The 21,765-nt window shown below is 41.2% G+C and overlaps 1 protein-coding gene across 2 annotated transcripts in view; it reads left to right on the forward strand.

Moving 5' to 3' along the window:
• The window catches only part of LOC128653902 (merlin), a 207,576-nt gene that overhangs the window by 36,961 nt on the left and 148,850 nt on the right, over positions 1-21,765 (forward strand). For both annotated transcript variants that reach the window (XM_053707462.1, XM_053707463.1), the window contains exons 3-4: positions 4,951-5,076; positions 11,596-11,718. In XM_053707462.1, coding sequence (XP_053563437.1) covers positions 4,951-5,076; positions 11,596-11,718 — 249 coding nt within the window. The remainder of the gene's footprint in view (positions 1-4,950; positions 5,077-11,595; positions 11,719-21,765) is intronic.

Genomic DNA, 21,765 nt, shown 5'->3' on the forward strand with positions numbered 1-21,765 from the left:
TGATCTGTCCACCACGTTAGAGAGTGTCGAACAATCGGTTTTAAAGATATTAATTGAGATATCTTTGTGTAATCCTTGCACCATTGATTCAGCATACAAAGCTGAAGAGGTCGCATGTGAAAACGAGCAAAGGGGATCACGTCCGATGCAGCAGTCATAAGACCTAGAATTTCCATGCATAAGGCTACCGAAGGGAATGATTGTGACTGAAGGTTTCGACAAGCTGCCATCAGTTTTAGACGCCTCTTGTCTGTTAAAGACAGAGTCATGGACACTGAATCTATTTGGAAACCCAGAAAGGTTACCCTTGTCTGAGGAATCAATGAACTTTTTGGTAAATTGATCCTCCAACCATGATCTTGAAGAAACAACACAAGTCGATTCGTATGAAATTCTGCTAAATGTAAAGACTGAGCAAGTACCAAGATATCGTCCAAATAAGGAAATACCACAATACCCTGTTCTCTGATTACAGACAGAAGGGCACCGAGAACCTTTGTAAAAATTCTTGGAGCTGTAGCAAGGCCAAACGGCAGAGCCACAAACTGGTAATGCTTGTCCAGAAAAGAGAATCTCAGGAACCGATAATGATCCGGATGAATCGGAATATGCAGATATGCATCCTGTAAATCTATTGTGGACATATAATTCCCTTGCTGAACAAAAGGCAAGATAGTCCTTACAGCTACCATCTTGAACGTTGGTATCCTTACATAACGATTCAATATTTTTAGATCCAGAACTGGTCTGAAGGAATTCTCCTTCTTTGGTACAATGAAGAGATTTGAATAAAACCCCATCCCCTGTTCCTGAACTGGAACTGGCATAATTACTCCAGTCAACTCTAGATCTGAAACACAATTCAGAAATGCTTGAGCTTTTACTGGATTTACTGGGACACGGGAAAGAAAAAATCTCTTTGCAGGAGGTCTCATCTTGAAACCAATTCTGTACCCTTCTGAAACAATGTTCTGAATCCAAAGATTGTGAACAGAATTGATCCAAATTTCTTTGAAAAAACGTAACCTGCCCCCTACCAGCTGAGCTGGAATGAGGGCCGCACCTTCATGTGGACTTAGAAGCAGGCTTTGCCTTTCTGGCTGGCTTGGATTTATTCCAGATTGGAGATGGTTTCCAAACTGAAACTGCTCCTGAGGATGAAGGATCAGGTTTTTGTTCTTTGTTGAAACGAAAGGAACGAAAACGATTATTAGCTCTGTTTTTACCCTTAGATTTTTTATCCTGTGGTAAAAAAGTTCCTTTCCCACCAGTAACAGTTGAAATAATAGAATCCAACTGAGAACCAAATAATTTGTTACCCTGGAAAGAAATGGAAAGTAGAGTTGATTTAGAAGCCATATCAGCATTCCAAGTCTTAAGCCATAAAGCTCTTCTAGCTAAAATAGCTAGAGACATAAACCTGACATCAACCCTGATAATATCAAAGATGGCATCACAGATAAAATTATTAGCATGCTGAAGAAGAATAATAATATCATGAGAATCATGATGTGTTACTTGTTGCGCTAAGGTTTCCAACCAAAAAGTTGAAGCTGCAGCAACATCAGCCAAAGATATAGCAGGTCTAAGAAGATTACCTGAACACAGATAAGCTTTTCTTAGAAAGGATTCAATTTTCCTATCTAAAGGATCCTTAAACGAAGTACCATCTGACGTAGGAATAGTAGTACGTTTAGCAAGGGTAGAAATAGCCCCATCAACTTTAGGGATTTTGTCCCAAAATTCTAATCTGTCAGACGGCACAGGATATAATTGCTTAAAACGTTTAGAAGGAGTAAATGAATTACCCAATTTATCCCATTCTTTGGAAATTACTGCAGAAATAGCATTAGGAACAGGAAAAACTTCTGGAATAACCACAGGAGATTTAAATACCTTATCCAAACGTTTAGAATTAGTATCAAGAGGACCAGAATCCTCTATTTCTAAAGCAATTAGAACTTCTTTAAGTAAAGAACGAATAAATTCCATTTTAAATAAATATGAAGATTTATCAGCATCAACCTCTGAGACAGAATCCTCTGAACCAGAAGAGTCATCAGAATCAGAATGATGATGTTCATTTAAAAATTCATCTGTAGGGAGAGAAGTTTTAAAAGATTTTTTACGTTTACTAGAAGGAGAAATAACAGACTTAGCCTTCTTTATGGATTCAGAAACAAAATCTCTTATGTCATCAGGAACATTCTGCACCTTAGATGTTGAAGGAACTGCAACAGGCAATGGTACTTTACTAAAGGAAATATTATCTGCATTAACAAGTTTGTCATGACAATCAATACAAACAACAGCTGGAGGAATAGCTACCAAAAGTTTACAGCAGATACACTTAGCTTTGGTAGATCCAGCACTAGACAGCGATTTTCCTGTAGTATCTTCTGACTCAGATGCAACGTGAGACATCTTGCAATATGTAAGAGAAAAAACAACAACATATAAAGCAAAACTGATCAAATTCCTTAAATGACAGTTTCAGGAATGGGAAAAAATGCCAAAGAACAAGCTTCTAGCAACCAGAAGCAATGAAAAATGAGACTTAAATAATGTGGAGACAAAAGCGACGCCCATATTTTTTAGCGCCAAATAAGACGCCCACATTATTTGGCGCCTAAATGCTTTTTGGCGCCAAAAATGACGCCACATCCGGAACGCCAACATTTTTGGCGCAAAATAACGTCAAAAAATGACGCAACTTCCGGCGACACGTATGACGCCGGAAACGGAAAAGAATTTTTGCGCCAAAAAAGTCTGCGCCAAGAATGACGCAATAAAATGAAGCATTTTCAGCCCCCGCGAGCCTAACAGCCCACAGGGAAAAAAGTCAAATTTTTGAAGGTAAGAAAAAATGATTAAATCAAATGCATTATCCCAAATATGAAACTGACTGTCTGAAAAATAAGGAAAGTTGAACATTCTGAGTCAAGGCAAATAAATGTTAGAATACATATATTTAGAACTTTATAAACAAAGTGCCCAACCATAGCTTAGAGTGTCACAGAAAATAAGATTTACTTACCCCAGGACACTCATCTACATGTTTGTAGAAAGCCAAACCAGTACTGAAACGAGAATCAGCAGAGGTAATGGTATATATAAGAGTATATCGTCGATCTGAAAAGGGAGGTAAGAGATGAATCTCTACGACCGATAACAGAGAACCTATGAAATAGACCCCTTAGAAGGAGATCACTGCATTCAAATAGGCAATACTCTCCTCACATCCCTCTGACATTCACTGCACGCTGAGAGGAAAACCGGGCTCCAACTTGCTGCGGAGCGCATATCAACGTAGAATCTAGCACAAACTTACTTCACCACCTCCATCGGAGGCAAAGTTTGTAAAACTGAATTGTGGGTGTGGTGAGGGGTGTATTTATAGGCATTTTGAGGTTTGGGAAACTTTGCCCCTCCTGGTAGGAATGTATATCCCATACGTCACTAGCTCATGGACTCTTGCTAATTACATGAAAGAAAGAACATTTTCTTCTATGTGACGAACAATGGGATGTAAAATAAAATACAGACATTGAGGCCTATATATCAAAGGTCTTGCGGACCTGATCCGACACTGCGAATCAGGTCTGCAAGACCTCGCTGAATGCGGAGAGCAATACGTTCTCCGTATTCAGCATTGCACCAGCAGCTCACAAGAGCTGCTGGTGCAATGCCCCCTCTGCAGACTCGCAGTCAATTGGCCGCCAGCAGGGGGTGGTCAATCAACCCGATCGTACTCGATCGGGTTTAATTGTGGCGATTCAGAGCAGGCGGACAGGGTTATGGAGCAGCGGTCTTTAGACCGCTGCTTCATAACTGCTGTTTCTGGCGAGTCTGAAGACTCGCCAGAAACACGGGCCCACAAGCTCCATAGGGAGCTTGATAAATGGGCCTCATAACTTCATTTTATTGCGCTTCGCTTTATTCACAGATTTTGCTCTTTTTATGAATTGAAGGTTCTCTACAATCTTGTGTCAAGCAAGTCTATCAGCTCCATTTTTCCAACATATGTACATATATAAACACATGAATACAAATATATACACAATTAATAGATACAGTATAATGTAAATATAACTTTTATATGCACTGTGAAACATTTATGTGACTCACTTTATTGCTATATTCGCTTTATTGCTGTGGTTTGGAACCAAACGCACAATATCGCTGAGGTTTGCCTGTATGTAATATATGTATAACTACCTTTTGGTTGAGCACACTTAGCCTAACGTGGTCTCGGGTTAGCAAGCGAGCGTTAAGTGTTTTTTTTCATCAGCGTGCTCCATCAAAGTCTATGGGGAGAAGTTAACGTAGTTGTGATATCGGAAGTCCTAAAGTTAGCCCGTCAGGTTTTTGTTGTGCACAAATAATTTACGTTTAACTTGTAATACGCGTGCTAACCTGTGCGCGTTCAAAGTTTACTTCTGTCTGTGTTTGCTTGTGTGGTAAAATGCTAAATAGTGTGCCACTTGTAATCTGGCCCTCAGTGGTTACTATCCCTTTTAGCACTTTAGCTGTCAATAGCCACTAACAAATTATTCTTTAATGAGACGAGAGAGGTAGTACAGCCAATCAGAAACTGTACCAACTGCCTCATTACACAATACCAGAGCACGCAGAGTAGAGCAACTTTACCCATCTGATGTATCTGAAGCATGGACACTGGAGGGTTCTGTCTAATCATACGTCAAACCAATTGACAGTAGTCCTGGAGCACTGAAAATGTGAGCATGGGTTAAAACCAGGTAGTGTAAAGTTCTATCATGACATAAAGGCTGTTTACAGAGCAAATTGTTTTACTAAAAAAGTTTAGCATCCCTAAATGAAGATGAAAGTACTTGCATTATAGAATTACATACAAAGAAGTTATTTTTGAAGCTATTTATATATTTGCCTTTAAGTTCTTATTTTATTATACTTCTATGTTATTTACAGATTAATTGGAAAGGGAAAGATCTCTTTCATTTGGTGTGTAGATCATTGGGATTGAAAGAGACTTGGTTCTTTGGTCTGCAATATACAGCAGATGGAATGGATAACTGGCTGAAGATGGAAAAGAAAGTAAGTAAAAACAATAGCAGCACACAAGATGTTAATGTCTTCAAAACAGTTTTACACTCAGTTATTATGTTAAACTATTGCAAGACTGCATGCAAATCTTGTACTTACAAGGTGTTCTATGACCCCAGAGAGAAATAGGAATACATCGTTCTTTAGCTAGATTATAACAATTGTCATTACATCAAACTTCAGTAGTTTGAACAATAACCATATGGCACTGTCTTCCTGGCTACTGATAATCTTGACTAAAATATTGTATAAATACTCCTCTCAATACAAGGCCAAGGAAGCGATACCTGAGTATGACATAGCTATGATGCAATTTGAGAATTATATGAATAAAGAGATAATCAAAAATAATTATTATAAAGGTCCCTGAAGATGTATATAATTTAAAGGCACATAACAACAGACCATAAGATACCCAACCACATTAATGCTAGCTATAAGTAAGAATTATAATGGGTCACATGTGCCTTAAGTGAACATATAAGGTGCATAAAATATAGAGCAAACCCCCTTATCTAATACATAGGGGCATGTTTAACAATGTGCGAGCGGACATGAAATGAAGTAGCGTGTCATGTCCTCTGCACATCGCTGCCCATCGATAAATGCCGACAGCGTATTTATCATTGCACCAGCAGTTCTTGTGAACTGCTGGTGCAATGCTGCCCCCTGCAGAATCACGGCCAATCAGCCGCTAGAAGAGGGTGTCAATCTACCCGATCAAATTCGATCGGGTTGATTTCTGTCCACCGCCTATGAGCAGGCAGACAAGTTATGGAGCAGAGGTCTTTAGACTGCTGCTTCATAACTTCTTGATAACTTCTGTTTCCGGCAAGCCTGAAGACTCGCCAGAAACAAGGGGCCTCAAACTCCATACGGAGCTTGATAAATATGCCCCATAGTAACAATGTAAAACATGGTTCCAACACCAGCAACTTTATCAACAGCATAGGAATAAAATATAGAGATAATAATAGATGAAACTCAAATCATTTAATCAGTCAATACAGATATAGCTGGGAAGAAAATAAACAAAACATTTAAAAGCGGAAGAAGAGGATAGAGCATAAAGAAATGGGAGGGATCCCTTCTTGCACATCGGAACTCTCATATTGAAAGCAGTCCAAGGGAAATATCCCCATAATGTGACTAGGCAGGTAACCTTCAAGAGCTTCCAGAGGAACTTTCTTTCAAAAAAGCATTTCTTTGAGCCTATATCTGTAAAATGGCTAGATGTGGGCTTTTTGAGCGCATCTGGTTGTGCTCGTATTACAAGTTGACTTCATCTCCCATATAAGTCAATGGAGCTTTAAAACTGCAAAAAAACTCTAACAACCATACCCTCGTGCTACCCAGACCGCGTATATTAAAGAACGCTAAACCCGACATGAAATATTACTATATCACATGCCAATGTTCTCCAAATAGTAGAATATGTCCTTTTTATTCCTAAGAACATATTTCTATACATATATGTAAATACATTTACCTATATAGATATATTGGTATAAATATGTATTTTACATGAACAGTATCTGATATATATAGAAATATATATTTGATCATTAAAAGTACATTATTTTCTAGGTGGATAACATAAGAATGTAAAATATGCGTTTTGTGCATCTAGATTTAGATCTTAAAAAATTTATAAAAATTATTAAAAATTATTGAACATACTGTAAAATATATCATTTTATAATTTTTTAAAAATATTTTATATATATCATTTCAATATCGCGCCTTAAGATTACTACATTTTCATGTGTGTTAACCTGACCTCGTTAAGGTCTAAATCACGAAAGTTAATGCAAAGAACGCATATTTTTTATAGGTATATACACATATATATAGAAATATCTATTTAAGAATAAAAATGACATTATCATATAAGGAAAGAACATTGGAATGTGAAATATGTACAGGAAATATACAATAAAACACATAAATACACAAATACATCCGTACACACACACATATAGAAATATATATATATATATATATACACATACATATACATATTTAGACATGTGAATATATGTATCTCTATGTTAAAGCCCTTTGCAGCCTTTTTTTTGTAATACCTGAGACCTCATATCTTTGAGCCCTTTTAACTTTTTAATGCAAATTTTTAAAAAATAATTTTTATTAGACAGTGTTATTATGAGTGTAAATTGTCAGTTTTTAGGTATTTTTGATGGATTTTTGTGCAACTATTTAGTCTTGTACAACTGTTAACCAGAGCTCTGAAGCCACTCTAAAGCGTGTTAAAGGGACACTGTACCCAAAAAATTTCTTTCGTGATTCAGACTGAGCATGAAATTTTAAGCAACTTTCTAATTTACTCCTATTATAAAATTTTCTTCATTCTCTTGGTATCTTTATTTGAAATGCAAGAATGTAAGTTTAGATGCCGGCCCATTTTTGGTGAACAACCTGGGTTGTCCTTGCTGATTGGTGGATAAATTCATCCACCAATAAAAAAGTGCTGTCCAGAGTACTGAAACAAAAAAAAGCTTAGATGCCTTCTTTTTCAAATAAAGACAGCAAGAGAACGAAGAAAAATTGATAATAGGAGTAAATTAGAAAGTTGCTTAAAATTGCATGCTCTATCTGAATCACAAAAGAAAAATTTTGGGTACAGTGTCCCTTTAAATTCAATTGTGCTCAAGCAAACACATTTACTTTTAATAAAGAGACACAATATACCCCTTATTGCTCGTGTGCAACAGTTAACGCTCCACTCCTATGTGTGGTGTATACTGCATTCAAGGATACCATTGTATTAGTATCCATGAGAAGAGAGCAGTGGGTAGCAGGAATGCCATAAGATAAGTGATGCTGCAGAGTTTTGAGGTAGTAGCATTGACATAAAAAGGATTATTGCTGAGGATTAATGAAGGTGAAGGATGCTGATGAAATACAGAAGATGTTAAAGGGACACTAAACCCAAAATATTTATTTCATGATTCAGATAGATAATTCAATTTTAAACAACTTTCCAATTTACTTCTATTATCTAATTTGCTTCATTCTTTAGATATCCTTTGTTGAAGAAATAGCAATGAACATGGGTGAGCCAATCACACGAGGCATCTATGTGCAGCCACCAATCAGCAGCTACTGAGCCTATCTACATATGCTTTTTAGCAAAGGATATCAGGAATATGAAGCAAATTAGATAATAGAAGTAAATTAGAAAGTTGTTTAACATTACATGTTCTTTCTAAATCATGAAAGAAAAAATTTGGGTTTCATGTCCCTTTAATTCCATAGTATTTTTAACATCAACCTGAAAATGTGTATAAAGAATCAGTGAAGGGCAGTTGGACCCCGGAGGCAAGTATTAAATATTGTGGTGTGTTGCTTAAAGGGTAAATAAGATGCAGTGAATCTTAGGCACTGCACAAGAGTCTTAAAAAAACATCAATGATAATATATATAAGATTAATTCCAATTAGTTAAAATTAGAAAATATGCAGCTGTTGTGTAAACAGGGGTGATATTTTGCACACAAACATAATTTGAGGACAGGGCCAACCTTAGCATTTGCAGGGCCCTGGGCAAGATACCTTTGTGTGACCCCTCAGCCCCATGTATGGACCACCCCTGTGCTAACATTTTGTGATACCTTTATAAAGAATAACACAAAATATTAGACTTCATGATACTATAAACACTTCTTATAAGCTAACTACAACATATACATTGCACCAGCTCATAATCTCAATGCTGACATCGCGGGGCCCTGGGCGGGTGCCCCTCTCGCCATACCCAAAGGGCAGGCCTGTTTGATGGACCCTTCTCAGCCTTTTTTACTTTTGAATTAGAGGTAATTTTCTAAGATATATTGTTTGTCTTTAACCAGTAAATGTAATGCCATATTTAGGTTTCATTCTGCCATAGACATAGAGATATATGTTCTCCCTACACACCCATATATATGATACTTTCTGATTTGGTTTTCATAAATCAATTACTTACTAACTCCTTCCAGACAAGGTAGACAAGTAATTAACCGCTTCCAACAGGTCTCATATAAATCAATAATTAACCCTAGTTAAGAACTGATAAAACTTCCTATGCAACTGTACACAGATCAATAATTAATCCCTGTCAGGTAAACATATATAAAGCAGTAAAAAAGTATTTCCACACATATTGTAGATTAGTGCTTAACCCCTTATTATCTCCTTAACCTCTCCAGTGCCTATAAAGCCTGTTGACTAAAGCTGCAACTTGCTTTGTTAAGTGTAATATAGCTAATATGCTCCTTGGGGTCTGTTGAGAAGGGAGCAGATGGTGCAGGCAACTACACCCTGTGAAACAGCCTCTGTGCTTTGCCTGATACATATTTCTTTATGCTGAGTGGATTACACATGGTATATAGTTTATTTTAGCCACCACCACAGCATTCTCTAAAGATAGATTTTATTTGTGTAATCTAAAATTGCAAATTAATGAAATAAAGAATGGTGTACAGACGTACATCCAAACCCTCAGGGGGCGCTTCCTACTACCTGTATACAATAATAGTATTGGTAAAAAATAGATACAACATTTTTTTTTTAAATAAAATAAAAAGATAAAAATGTAGCAAGAACCATAAAACAACTATACATAAGAGTCCATATCATCCATAAATGGGGCAGCTCTCTGTCGAAGGACGGTCAAATCCTGGTATTTCGTGATCTGCAGAAAAAGAACAGAGGCGCCACCATGGCCTAGTACCGCCAAAAAAGATATAGAAGGATGTAGAAAAACATATATACTCACAAACAAGAAGCACCCAACGGTGCTAGTAGGGCAGACTGGAACTTTGCAGTGGTCCAGCTCACTGTGTGCGACCAGCAATGATGTCCAGTTGGATAACCTTGTGGGAATATGCCTGTTGCAGAATTATCACTTATACTGGCAACTCCAGCAGCCTCCTTATGGCATCCGTTGTGTGATCCACTCTGTTGCACAGCCTAATTCCAATTTCCTGATCCTTCAGAGCAACGTAAACCACGGCTTATCCCTCACGCGCAGGTGATGTCCACTGTGAAGTGTGTGCTCCCAGTGCTGCCTGCACAGTAATAAGTAGAAGTGACTCTCTGCAGGGACTATGAGGTTTTGACTGGAAGAATGCAACCCACAGCTTGAAGCCTACACGTCTCCCTGTTTGTGAGTATATATGTTTTTCTACATCCTTCTATATCTTTTTTGGTGGTACTAGGCCATGGTGGCGCCTCTGTTCTTTTTCTGCTAATCTAAAATTGCTGCTTCCACAAAGGGAGAATCAGTTATTAATGCATTAAAAGTGCTAATCAAAATAGAGTTTGGTCCTAAAATATTCCACTGTTGTATATTTGAAGTGGTGTTTAATGGCTATTGAAACTTAGCTTTGCAGTAAATGTAAAACTCTTTAAACCAAAGTTGCCCATTATGTTGCCTTTGTGCCAAAATGTGCTAATCATTTACACTTCAAGCCAAACATTTACAAAACAGCATTTTGCCATATAATATGTCTGAAAAACAGCCATACTGAGTCAACTGAAAATTTCTACCTTTATAGTGGACGGCAATTACTTCATAAATCAAATTTAGAGGTCACATGACTCATAGTTTTAGATAAGCGACTCTATTCCTTATAAAGTGAGGTCTCAAGTATGTGTGAACTTATTTTTGTAGAGAGGGCAGTGCAGAGGGTGTGCAAAATTTAATGTATTTCTCGAAGCTTGGTGTCTAGTAGATAGCCACCATTTTCATCAACCATATGACATCTATAGGATACCTGTTCTCTAAAAGAGTTTTATTTTTTCTTACACAAGCGTATACTTATGGTTCTATGAAAGTTGAATACTCATCTTTCCATAAAAGAATTCTTCTACTAACATTCCGCACAATCAGATTACAGATGTGCCCTTCTGTACCACTCCACGGAACTAATACAAATTAAGAATAACTAGTGAATGTATCTGCAGAGGAAACAGGATGGAAAAGAATGGGGGCAAATTGTACTCATTTTTAGGCTAAACAAAGATTTAATACTGCTGTCATACTGGCATATGACAAGAATAGGTAGAATCTAAAGTAGTACACCAGCTTTATTTGACAAGGGCTTTGACTGTACACAAATTTCAGAAATCCCATGTTACAAGGGAATTTTAAATGTAGTTTTCTCAATCCTTGTGTGACAAGCCAAAGGGATATCCTAAATTAAAAAATTATTAAATGGAAATTTTCAGGACCAAATTGATTCTGTTGCTTATCAGTTAGGCTGAGCAAATTCATGCTGGTGAATAGTAATTGGCTCTTCACTTGCTTTATGTTCAGAATTAGTTAATGCAAAGAGTACCTCAGTGTCAATCTATTTAATGGTACTTTTGGTCAAAGGAATTCTATAGTGTGTTAATTGTCTACAAAGATACATCTGCAATTTTCAAGAAATCAAGAATCTTTGTTTCAAGCAATACATTTACATATTGTTAGTTTTAAGAATAAAAAAAATCCTATTTTTTTAAATAGCTGCTACAGCAGGAAATACCTAAGGAAGATCCAGTGAAATTCCATTTTTTAGCAAAATTCTACCCAGAAAAGGTGTCTGAGGAACTGGTGCAAGAAATCACTCAACATCTCTTCTTCTTGCAGGTTAGTGAATAATATTGACTGTTGAGATTTATTAGGGATACAGCACCTGCACTTATTACATGCACATTTATCACATTATATAATGTAGTGGAATAATTAGATTGTTTTCATAAAAATAATTTACTTTTATCATCAAATCTGCTTTTTTTGTCTTGGTATTTTTTGTTAAAGGCTTAACCTAGGTAGGCTTATAGGCTGATTTGTAACTTTGCAGTCCACCTTTTATCTCACAATATAGCTGTGAATAGCTAATAACATGTACATTGTGCTCACTCCCAGGGAGTTATTTAAGAGTAACCACTAATTGCTTGAAATGCAAGTCTGTCAAAAGATCTGAGATAAGGAGGCAGTCTCCAGGAGCTTAGATACAAGGTAGTCATAAAGGTAAAAAGTATATTAAAGGGACAGTCTACAATAGAATTGTTATTGTTTTAAAAGATAGATAATCCCTTTGTTACAAACTGCTATTTGTAACTGGCCCTTTAAATGGAAAATTGCCCTGCTTCCCTGGATTGTGGAGAAGCCTATTTGCCAGCCTCCTTCCTCATGATTATGGCCCCTGGAAGATTGTGCCCCTGAAAACGTATTAACTTTTATTGGGTGTGTATGGCCCTTTAAGAACCGTCTGGGGACATATTGTGACTTTGGTGAACAATGCCCCTTTAAGACTATGTCCCCAGACCTGTAAAATAACTTGTCCCTGGCTTTCTCCCACTTGGTTCAGTAAATAGGGCTTACTGAACCAAGTACCACACAGTCAGACCGTGTCTGCCAGAGTGTTCCACAGAAAGGGAGCACTGTTACAAAAGCATTAGTTTTCATTGTGTACCATTAAGTGCTATGTGACAGACCCTTCGGTCAGAACTGAAAGAGTTAACTTTGTTCAGCTTCAAGAAGCTATTTTCTAAATACAAGTTTGCTGGCATCAGCTCTAATTAAGTTTAGTGATAAACATTCCCATTGTCTAATCACCTCCAGAGTCAGACTGCTAGTTGATAAGATGGACTGCATTGTTTCCTTGTGTGTAACTTGTTATCTGCTGAAGTAATGTAATTCTATTGTGGCCTGTCAAAGGGCGTTGTCTCTCTATCTAAATGTACCAAATGTGTGATGGGTGATTTTATGCCTCCCCCTGAGAGTGTCCTGTTTGCATGTAACCTCAATAAAAACCAGGCTGGGTGTTCCAGCACCTCAGACCTCTTCTGACCCTCTAACTTGCAGCCTTGACTCATGTTTGTAGGGGACAGCTATAATCACTACAGGGATTGCTATGCTCTTCATACTCCCTTAGCTACTGAGCTCTTGTAAGAGCTCTTGTTCCTGATCCTGCTTCGCTCTACAGAAGGAAGAGGTTCACCTACTGGAGCCTGGTCGTAGGTCCAGGGTGCAGAGCAGACGGCGAGATACCAGCCCAGCAGCGGTGGTTCGTAGAGTCTGCATTACTTATGGTGGCTACGCAGTAGTTATGGTGTCTGCTGTGCTGATGATCCTTTGGTGAGCGCTAGGAGCATCCTTTTCTACGGTCCAACTTCCAGCCAGCCTGGAGGCAACCGTAACATTTGGCGGCAGTGGTGGGATGGCGTCCTAGCGCAAGGAGCAGCACCCCAACAGCACTGGTATTGTATGAGAGTTATTGAGGGCAACGCTAGCCACTACGCAGCGTCCCTACCTACAGCAGCATGGAGCTGACAAGACACTGGTCAGAACCCTGTGAAGAGCACCTCAACCTGATCCGTCGCTATGAGGGCGCTGATTTAGTTCCAGAGGTAAAGAGGCGGCTAGTTAGTCCGATATGGTCCAGACCCTGCGCAGGAGGTAGTCAGTCGAATCATCCGGGAATTGGATACTGAGAACAAAGCGACATGAGCCTTTGAGCGCCAACTGTGGAGTTTGGGGGTATGGACACCTGGTCTCCAGCGAGAAAGTGAGTTACAGGGAGAGGAGAGCAGCGACCTCCCTCCCCAGCGGCAGTATACCGTGCAGAGGGAAGAGACAACCGGTCTCCTTCCCCAACCCCAACCAGAGATACCTGAGGCAGCAGGCCTCATAGACTGGTCCTGGGAGGACCCCCAGCAGGCAGGTGGAGATGGGACCGCAGTCTCTCTACCGGCCCTACAGGGATGCTGGGCAGGCGGCCCAGATCCCCAGCGACAGACCCAGCTACAGGGAGGGGAGAGCATCGACCTCCCTCCCCAGCCGGAGTGTGCTTTCCAGGGAGAGGAGACAACCGGTCTCTCTCCCCAGCCGCAGCATGTTCCACAGGGAGCGGAGAGCATCAACCTCCCTTCCCAACGGCCACCGGAGTATCAGGAGGAGGAGGTAAGCCAATCTCCCCCTCCCCAGCTAACTCCTAACTTGGGCCCAGGGTTAACAGTGGAGATGTTAACCCCCACTGACCCCCACGTTCCCTTTGCCACCGGGCAGGACTATGCCCCAATTCCCCCAACAGAAGAGCTGGCATCAGGACAGAGCGCTGCTGGCCTCTTCCCTACAGACCCCCTTGTTACAGGACTGGCCTGCAAACCCCTCACCCCAGCAGAAGCGCTGGCACCAGGGCAGAGTGCCGCTGGCCTCTGCCCCCCAAGTACCACCAGCTATTTGCCCAGCTACGCCAGGAAGGCCGAGGATGCTACACTTTCATCCTACAACCTGGAACCTACAGGCCAGTACTACTTATTGTGGGGGGGCTACTTTGCTGCTAATGTTTATTTGTGGGTGGGTTGCGAGACTAACTTAGGCACTGACCGACAGAAGGTCAGGTGCCTGGTTAGTCTCCCTCCAAAAGGGGAGATATGTTACAAACTGCTATTTGTAACTGGCCCTTTAAATGGAAAATTGCCCTGCTTCCCTGGATTGTGGAGAAGCCTATTTGCCAGCCTCCTTCCTCATGACTATGGCCCCTGGAAGATTGTGCCCCTGAAAACGTATTAACTTTTATTGGGTGTGTATGGCCCTTTAAGAACCGTCTGGGGACATATTGTGACTTTGATGAACAATGCCCCTTTAAGACTATGTCCCCAGACCTGTAAAATAACTTGTCCCTGGCTTTCTCCCACTTGGTTCAGTAAATAGGGCTTACTGAACCAAGTACCACACAGTCAGACCTTGTCTGCCAGAGTGTTCCACAGAAAGGGAGCACTGTTACAAAAGCATTAGTTTTCATTGTGTACCATTAAGTGCTATGTGACAGACCCTTCGGTCAGAACTGAAAGAGTTAACTTTGTTCAGCTTCAAGAAGCTATTTTCTAAATACAAGTTTGCTGGCATCAGCTCTAATTAAGTTTAGTGATAAACATTCCCATTGTCTAATCACCTCCAGAGTCAGACTGCTAGTTGATAAGATGGACTGCATTGTTTCCTTGTGTGTAACTTGTTATCTGCTGAAGTAATGTAATTCTATTGTGGTCTGTCAAAGGGCGTTGTCGCTCTATCTAAATGTACCAAATGTGTGATGGGTGATTTTATGCCTCCCCCTGAGAGTGTCCTGTTTGCATGTAACCTCAATAAAAACCAGACTGGGTGTTCCAGCACCTCAGACCTCTTCTGACCCTCTAACTTGCAGCCTTGACTCATGTTTGTAGGGGACAGCTATAATCACTACAGGGATTGCTATGCTCTTCATACTCCCTTAGCTACTGAGCTCTTGTAAGAGCTCTTGTTCCTGATCCTGCTTCGCTCTACAGAAGGAAGAGGTTCACCTACTGGAGCCTGGTCGTAGGTCCAGGGCGCAGAGCAGACAGCGAGATACCAGCCCAGCAGCGGTGGTTCGTAGAGTCTGCATTACTTATGGTGGCTACGCAGTAGTTATGGTGTCTGCGGTGCTGATGATCCTTTGGTGAGCGCTAGGAGCATCCTTTTCTACGGTCCAACTTCCAGCCAGCCTGGAGGCAACCGTAACACCCTTTATTACACATCCCCCAGTTTTGCTCTATCAACACAGTTATACTAACATACTTTTTACCTCTGTGATTACCTTGTATCTAAGCATCTTCACCGCCGTACACTGAAGCTTCAATGCAAGATATCCGTTTCATAATGGCGTACCTTACATTCCTATTGGCTGATTTTATTCTTCAAATTAAAATCGCCAATAGGATGAGAGCTACTGAAATCCTATTGGCGGATTTTTTTTAAATATACTTTTTATTCAAGTTTTTCTTATACACATCGACATGTGGTACATATTGACAAATAAAAGGACATTTCAAGGTCACAAAAAAGAAAAACAAAAAAGAAAAAAAAACAACCAGTGAGTATATCTTCTCATTAAGAAACCCTAGTCCATAAACACGAAAAAAACTATTATGTTTTTAAACATAGATGCGTTAGCAACATTAGAGGGTAAATTCGCCACCGGGCAATGGATAAGCGCTTTTAATTCAAAAGGGGCTACCAGATTGGATTCACAGGTGAAAAATGATACATATTCTTCCTCTGTGATCCAATCGATCGCAAACTTCAAGATAGCCACCAAATTATAATGCTTTATATTCAGGAATGCAAGTCCAGCTGCCATTCTTGGGCTCATCAATCTCTGCAGCGCGATACAAGGTTGCATCCCTTTCCATAAAAATTTAGAGCAATTTTGGTTAAAGGTTCTAATGTCAGCTGAATGTAACAGAACTGGGATGTTTTGTAATAGGTATAACAGTTTTGACAGTAAAATAATTTTAATTAACATTATACATGCAGTCAATGATATTGGTAGGTTCATCCATTCATCTAGCTTATTCTTACATTCCTCAAAAAAATTCCTAAAGTTTAGTTTATACCATTCTTTGGGGTTCTTACTTAGTCTGATTCCCAGGTATTTTATTTGAGTAGTTTCTTTAAACGGGTGGCTCACATGGCAAGTTAATGGTTTATATAGCCAGAGAAGTTCGGATTTTGTGAAGTTAATTTTGTACCCAGAGAACGCACTAATATTTTAATATAGTTTCGAAGGATTGGTAGGTTATTTTCTAAATTACTAAGAAATATAAGTAAGTAATCCACATAAAGAGAAACTATAAAACTTTGACCACCCATATGAATGCCAGCCAGATATTTACGCAATAAGATAGCCAGCAGTTCTAAGCAAATATTAAAAAGTAATGGAGAGAGAGGACACCCTTGTCTAGTGCCTTTCTGTAGCGTAAACCTTTCTGTTATTGATCCGTTAATAATAATAGAAGAGATTGGCGCATTATAAATCAACTTGACAAACTTGACGAACTGACCTGGGAACCCAAACTTCTCTAATGTGTTAAACAAGTGATCCCAACTTATATAGTCAAACACTTTTTCCGCATCTAATGTTAGTAGTGCTAAGCTAGGGGAAAGTGAAGAATTATTTTGTTGAGCTTTATTCCAAATATATTCCAATACTAACATAACCTTTCTCATATTCTTGACTGGGTTCCTACCACATATGAATCCTACTTGTGTCACGCCGCGCTGCTCTAGCTGTTGCTAGGGGCACGGTGTCTCCTTCCCTGCTCGTTGCCAGGGGTAGTGTCGGTTCCGGATGTGTGCGGTGCTGACGTCATCGTCGCACGCTCATGATGTCGGTCGGACCTCTGTGGCGTGAATCCTGCGCCTATTGAAACTTTTTACAAATGATCTTTCACTGCCCAAGTATAGGTGTTTCTTTGTGTGCTCTTGAGTGTGACAGATCGTTGTATCTGTGTGCCTGAATTACTGTTGCTGAACCTGCCTGTCTGACTACTCTACCTGTTTTACCCCTTAATTGCTGGATTGAATTACTGTTGCTGAACCTGCCTGTCTGACTATTCTACCTGTCTTACCCCTTAAACTGCTGGATTGTATTACTGTTGCCGAACCCTGCCTGCCTGACCATTCTAGGGGTGTGCCCTTGGACTGCTTTACTGTTGCCAAACCCTGCCTGCCTGACCATTCTAGTGGGGTGCCCTTGGACTGCTTTACTGTTGCCAAACCCTGCCTGCCTGACCATTTTAGTGGTGTGCCCTTGGACTGCTTTACTGTTGTCAAACCCTGCCTGCCTGACCATTCTAGAGGTTCATCCTTGGACTACTCTGCCGTTGCTGCTGGGGACTGTCCTGCCTGTGGTGAGTGCTGCCTTCCTCATCTTACTAACTTTCTCTGCTCTGGGATATCCCCTATCATTCCGACTCAACGCCGGGATAACAAGACTACTGGCCGAGTTTGGTCTGATAGAGGAGTATCCCACGAGCGTTACATTATACTTGGGCCATGCAGCCAGATGAGGTGGCACAAGCTGTTTATCTTCAGGGACAGATGTTGGGAACCCAAACCACACAGTTACAGAATATGGATTCCAAGCTAGAGGCTATTACCGCTCAACTCTCCTTACTAGTTGCAGCGAAGCATGCCGCTCCTGTTGCTACACTACCAGTCCCTATTCCTAGTACTGTGACTTCTTCCTCTGCTTCTGGAAGTCTACCCCGGATAACCTTACCTGAAAACTATGAAGGTACTACTGATTGCAGGGGCTTTCTAAACCAATGCAGGCTGCACTTCCGCAATGATCCTCACACCTTTCAGTCTCGTCAGTCAAGGATCACCTTTATTATTTCCCTGCTAAAGGACAAGGCCCTAGCCTGGGTCTCTCCCCTTTTGTAACAGAACACTACACTCCTGCATGATGCTTATGAGTTAATTTCTGCTTTATCTTCGGTGTTTGGGGATTCTGGCCATACCTCTGCTGCGGAATATTGTCTCCTGGATCTCGGCCAGGGCAATAAAACTGTGGCAAAATTTGCCATTGAGTTCCGCACCTTGGCACTTGAAACCACTTGGGATGGCAGTGCTCTCAAGGCAGCCTTTAGGAGGGGTCTCCATGAACGCATCAAAGATTAACTCACTTATTGTGATATTCCTTCTTCTTTGGATGACTTTATAATGTTTTGTATCAGTCTGGACTCTCGCTTTCAGGAAAGACAAGCCGAGAGAGACAGAACAAGAAGGGTCCTTCCCTCCCGTCCTCCTGTTTGCCCAGTTTTGGTAGCATCCGTTACCCCTTCAGTAGCTCCAATTACCTCAGTAGAAGAACCCATGGATCTCTCCTCCTTCAAACTTTCAGAGTCTGAAAGGCAGAGAAGATTGAGACTGAGACTATGTTTTTATTGTGGATCTAACACCCACCAACCTAAGGTATGTGACATTTGGCCGAGAAAAGCCAATGCTTAGGGGATAACACTGGGGTACCTCTAAGCATGATCGCTACTAAATCCCCTCACTCCTCTCGGATCCTGGTACCTATTACCCTTACCTTCCTTCAGAATACTGTCCACACTCAAGCTTTCATTGATTCAGGGGCAGCTGGAAACTTCCTGGATCACCGTTTTATGATTCAAGCTGGTTTGCCTCTTCTGCAGAAAAGACATTGCCTCAAAATAACTACCCTGGATGGCACCCCCCTTGGTTCAGATGTGATCCATTTTGAGTCAGCCCCCCTGACCCTGACTGTGGGAGTCCTTCACAGTGAACAGCTGCAGTTTGAGGTCATTCATTCCCCAGCACAGCCTGTCATCCTTGGTCTTCCTTGTCTTCAGATACACAATCCACAGTTCGACTGGGCTGAGGGACAACTGGCCTCCTGGGTACCTCCTGTTTCCACTCCTGCCTTGCTAAAGTCATTCCTCTGCCCTGTATTCCCATAGCCAGTATACAGACTCCTTCAAACCTTCCTTCAGTATGCATGGACTTTGCGGATGTGTTTGAGAAAAAAGCAGCCGACGTGCTGCCACCCCACCGTCCTTATGACTGCAAGATTGACCTCTTTACCGGAGCCCCACTTCCTAAAGGGAGGACTTATCCACTCTCCAAGGCTGAAACCAAATCCATGGAGGAGTACATCCTAGAGAACCTAGCTAAAGGTTTCATTCGCCCTTCCTCCTCTCCTGCTGGGGCTGGCTTCTTTTTTGTCAGTAAGACGGATGGTGGACTCAAACCCTGCATTGACTACAGGGCCTTGAACAACATAACCATCAAGAATCGCTATCCCATACAATTGATCACCGAACTGTATGACTCACTCCAGGATGCTCGCTTTTTCACCAAACTGGACTTACGTGGGACATACAATCTGATTCGCATCTTTCCAGGCCACAAATGGAAGACCGCCTTTAACACGAGATCTGGGCATTACGAATAGCTTGTAATGCCCTTTGGCCTGTGAAACGCCCCTTCAGTCTTCCAGGCATTTGTCAACGATGTCTTTTGTGACCTCCTTAACTGCACTGTCATTGTTTATCTGGATGATATCCTTGTTTTCTCTTCCACTTTGAGGAGCATCATAGGCACATGAGACAGGTACTTTAATGTCTCAGAGACAATTCTTTTGTCGCCAAGCTAGAAAAGTGTGAGTTTGATCAAGTTCAGATCCAATTCCTTGGTTATATCATCTGAAAGGAGGGTTTTGCCATGGATCCTGCTAAACTCACTGCAGTTCTAGAATGGCCTCAACCTACCTCTTTAAAGGAATTACAGAAGTTCTTGGGATTCTCCAATTATTACCGCAAGTTTATAAAGAACTTTTCTCAAACAGTCGCTCCTCTCACTGAATTGACAAAACGGAACAAAGACTGTAAACATTTGCCTCCTGAGGCCATAAATGGCTTCTCTTGTCTGAAAACTGCTTTCTGTTCAGCTCCTGTGCTCTGCCATCCTGATCCTGACCTACAGTTCACTTTAGAGATTGATGTCTCTGAGATAGGGGCTGGAGCGGTTCTTACCCAAAGGGACCCTTTGACTTCCAAGTCACACCCTGTAGCCTTTTTCTCTAAACGCTTTACTCCTGCTGAGAGGAACTACGATGTGGGTAATCGTGAACTCTTAGCCATTAAGAAGACTTTGACTGAATGGCGTCATTGGTTAGAGGGCACCGCCAATCCTATTCAGATTCTCACCGACCACAAGAATCTGACTTACCTAGAGACTACTCATCGACTCAATCCTCGACAGGCCAGGTGGGCCTTGTTATTTTCCCATTTTAACTTTGTGGTCTCTTATCTTCCTAGGACCAAGAACAAGAAGGCGGATGCCCTTTCCCGTCAATTCCCTTACTCAAGTGATTCCCCAGAAGCTCCTATTGAACACATCATACCCCCCTCCTGTGTGGTTGCTCAACTCAATACCACCCTTCTGCAAAAGACCTTCCTTCTTTTGACCACCATACAGTTATCTGGGTTGTGGTGGACCGCTTTTCCAGACTGACTCACTTCGTTCCCCTAACCAAACTGCCTTCTGTTCAAGAATTATCATCCCTTTTTCTCTTGCATGTGGTACGACTTCATGGCATTCTTATGAATATTGTTTCCGACAGAGTTGCACAGTTCATCTCTGCCTTTTGGAGAGCCTTTTGTAAGTTGATTGGGACAACTGTTTCCTTGTCTTCTCGCTACCATCCTCAGACCAATGGACTAACTGAGAGAGCAAACCAGGATCTTGAAGCCTACCTTAGAGCCTTTGTCAACGCTTGCCATACCAACTGGTCTGAGTTGCTACCCCTAGCTGAGCTGGCAAGAAACACTCATTGGCACTCTTCTCTTCAATTTTCTCCATTTCAAGCCGCAGCAGGGTATCAACCTCCTGTCTTCCCCCTTTCGGCTCAGTCCACTGGGGTCCCTGCCGCAGACCTCCACGTCACTGGACTCACCGCTCATTGGCAACGTATTCGCTCTCAGCTACGTTCAGCTGTCTCTAGATATAAGAAGTTTGCTGATCGTCATAGGGCTTCTGGACGTGCCATCCCAGTGGGTGAACATGTTTGGATCTCTACTCGACACATTCTTCTAAGTCAACCCTGTCACAACTTGAGGCCTAGGTTTATTGGCCCTTACTAGGTCCTGTTGCCTACAAAGTGGCCTTGCCAAAAACCCTACGCATGCATCCAGTCTTCCACATCTCTCTACTTAAACCTTACATCAAGAATAGATAGACCCGGCCTCAAGCTCCTCCTCCTCTGCTCCTGGTCCGTGGTGACCCCGAATATGAGGTAGCTAAGATCCTGGACTCCAGATACAGGCACAGACAACTGCAGTATCTGATACATGGCAGATCGTT

The sequence above is a fragment of the Bombina bombina genome, chromosome 3 (assembly GCF_027579735.1).
Source record: "Bombina bombina isolate aBomBom1 chromosome 3, aBomBom1.pri, whole genome shotgun sequence".
NCBI lineage: Eukaryota > Metazoa > Chordata > Amphibia > Anura > Bombinatoridae > Bombina > Bombina bombina.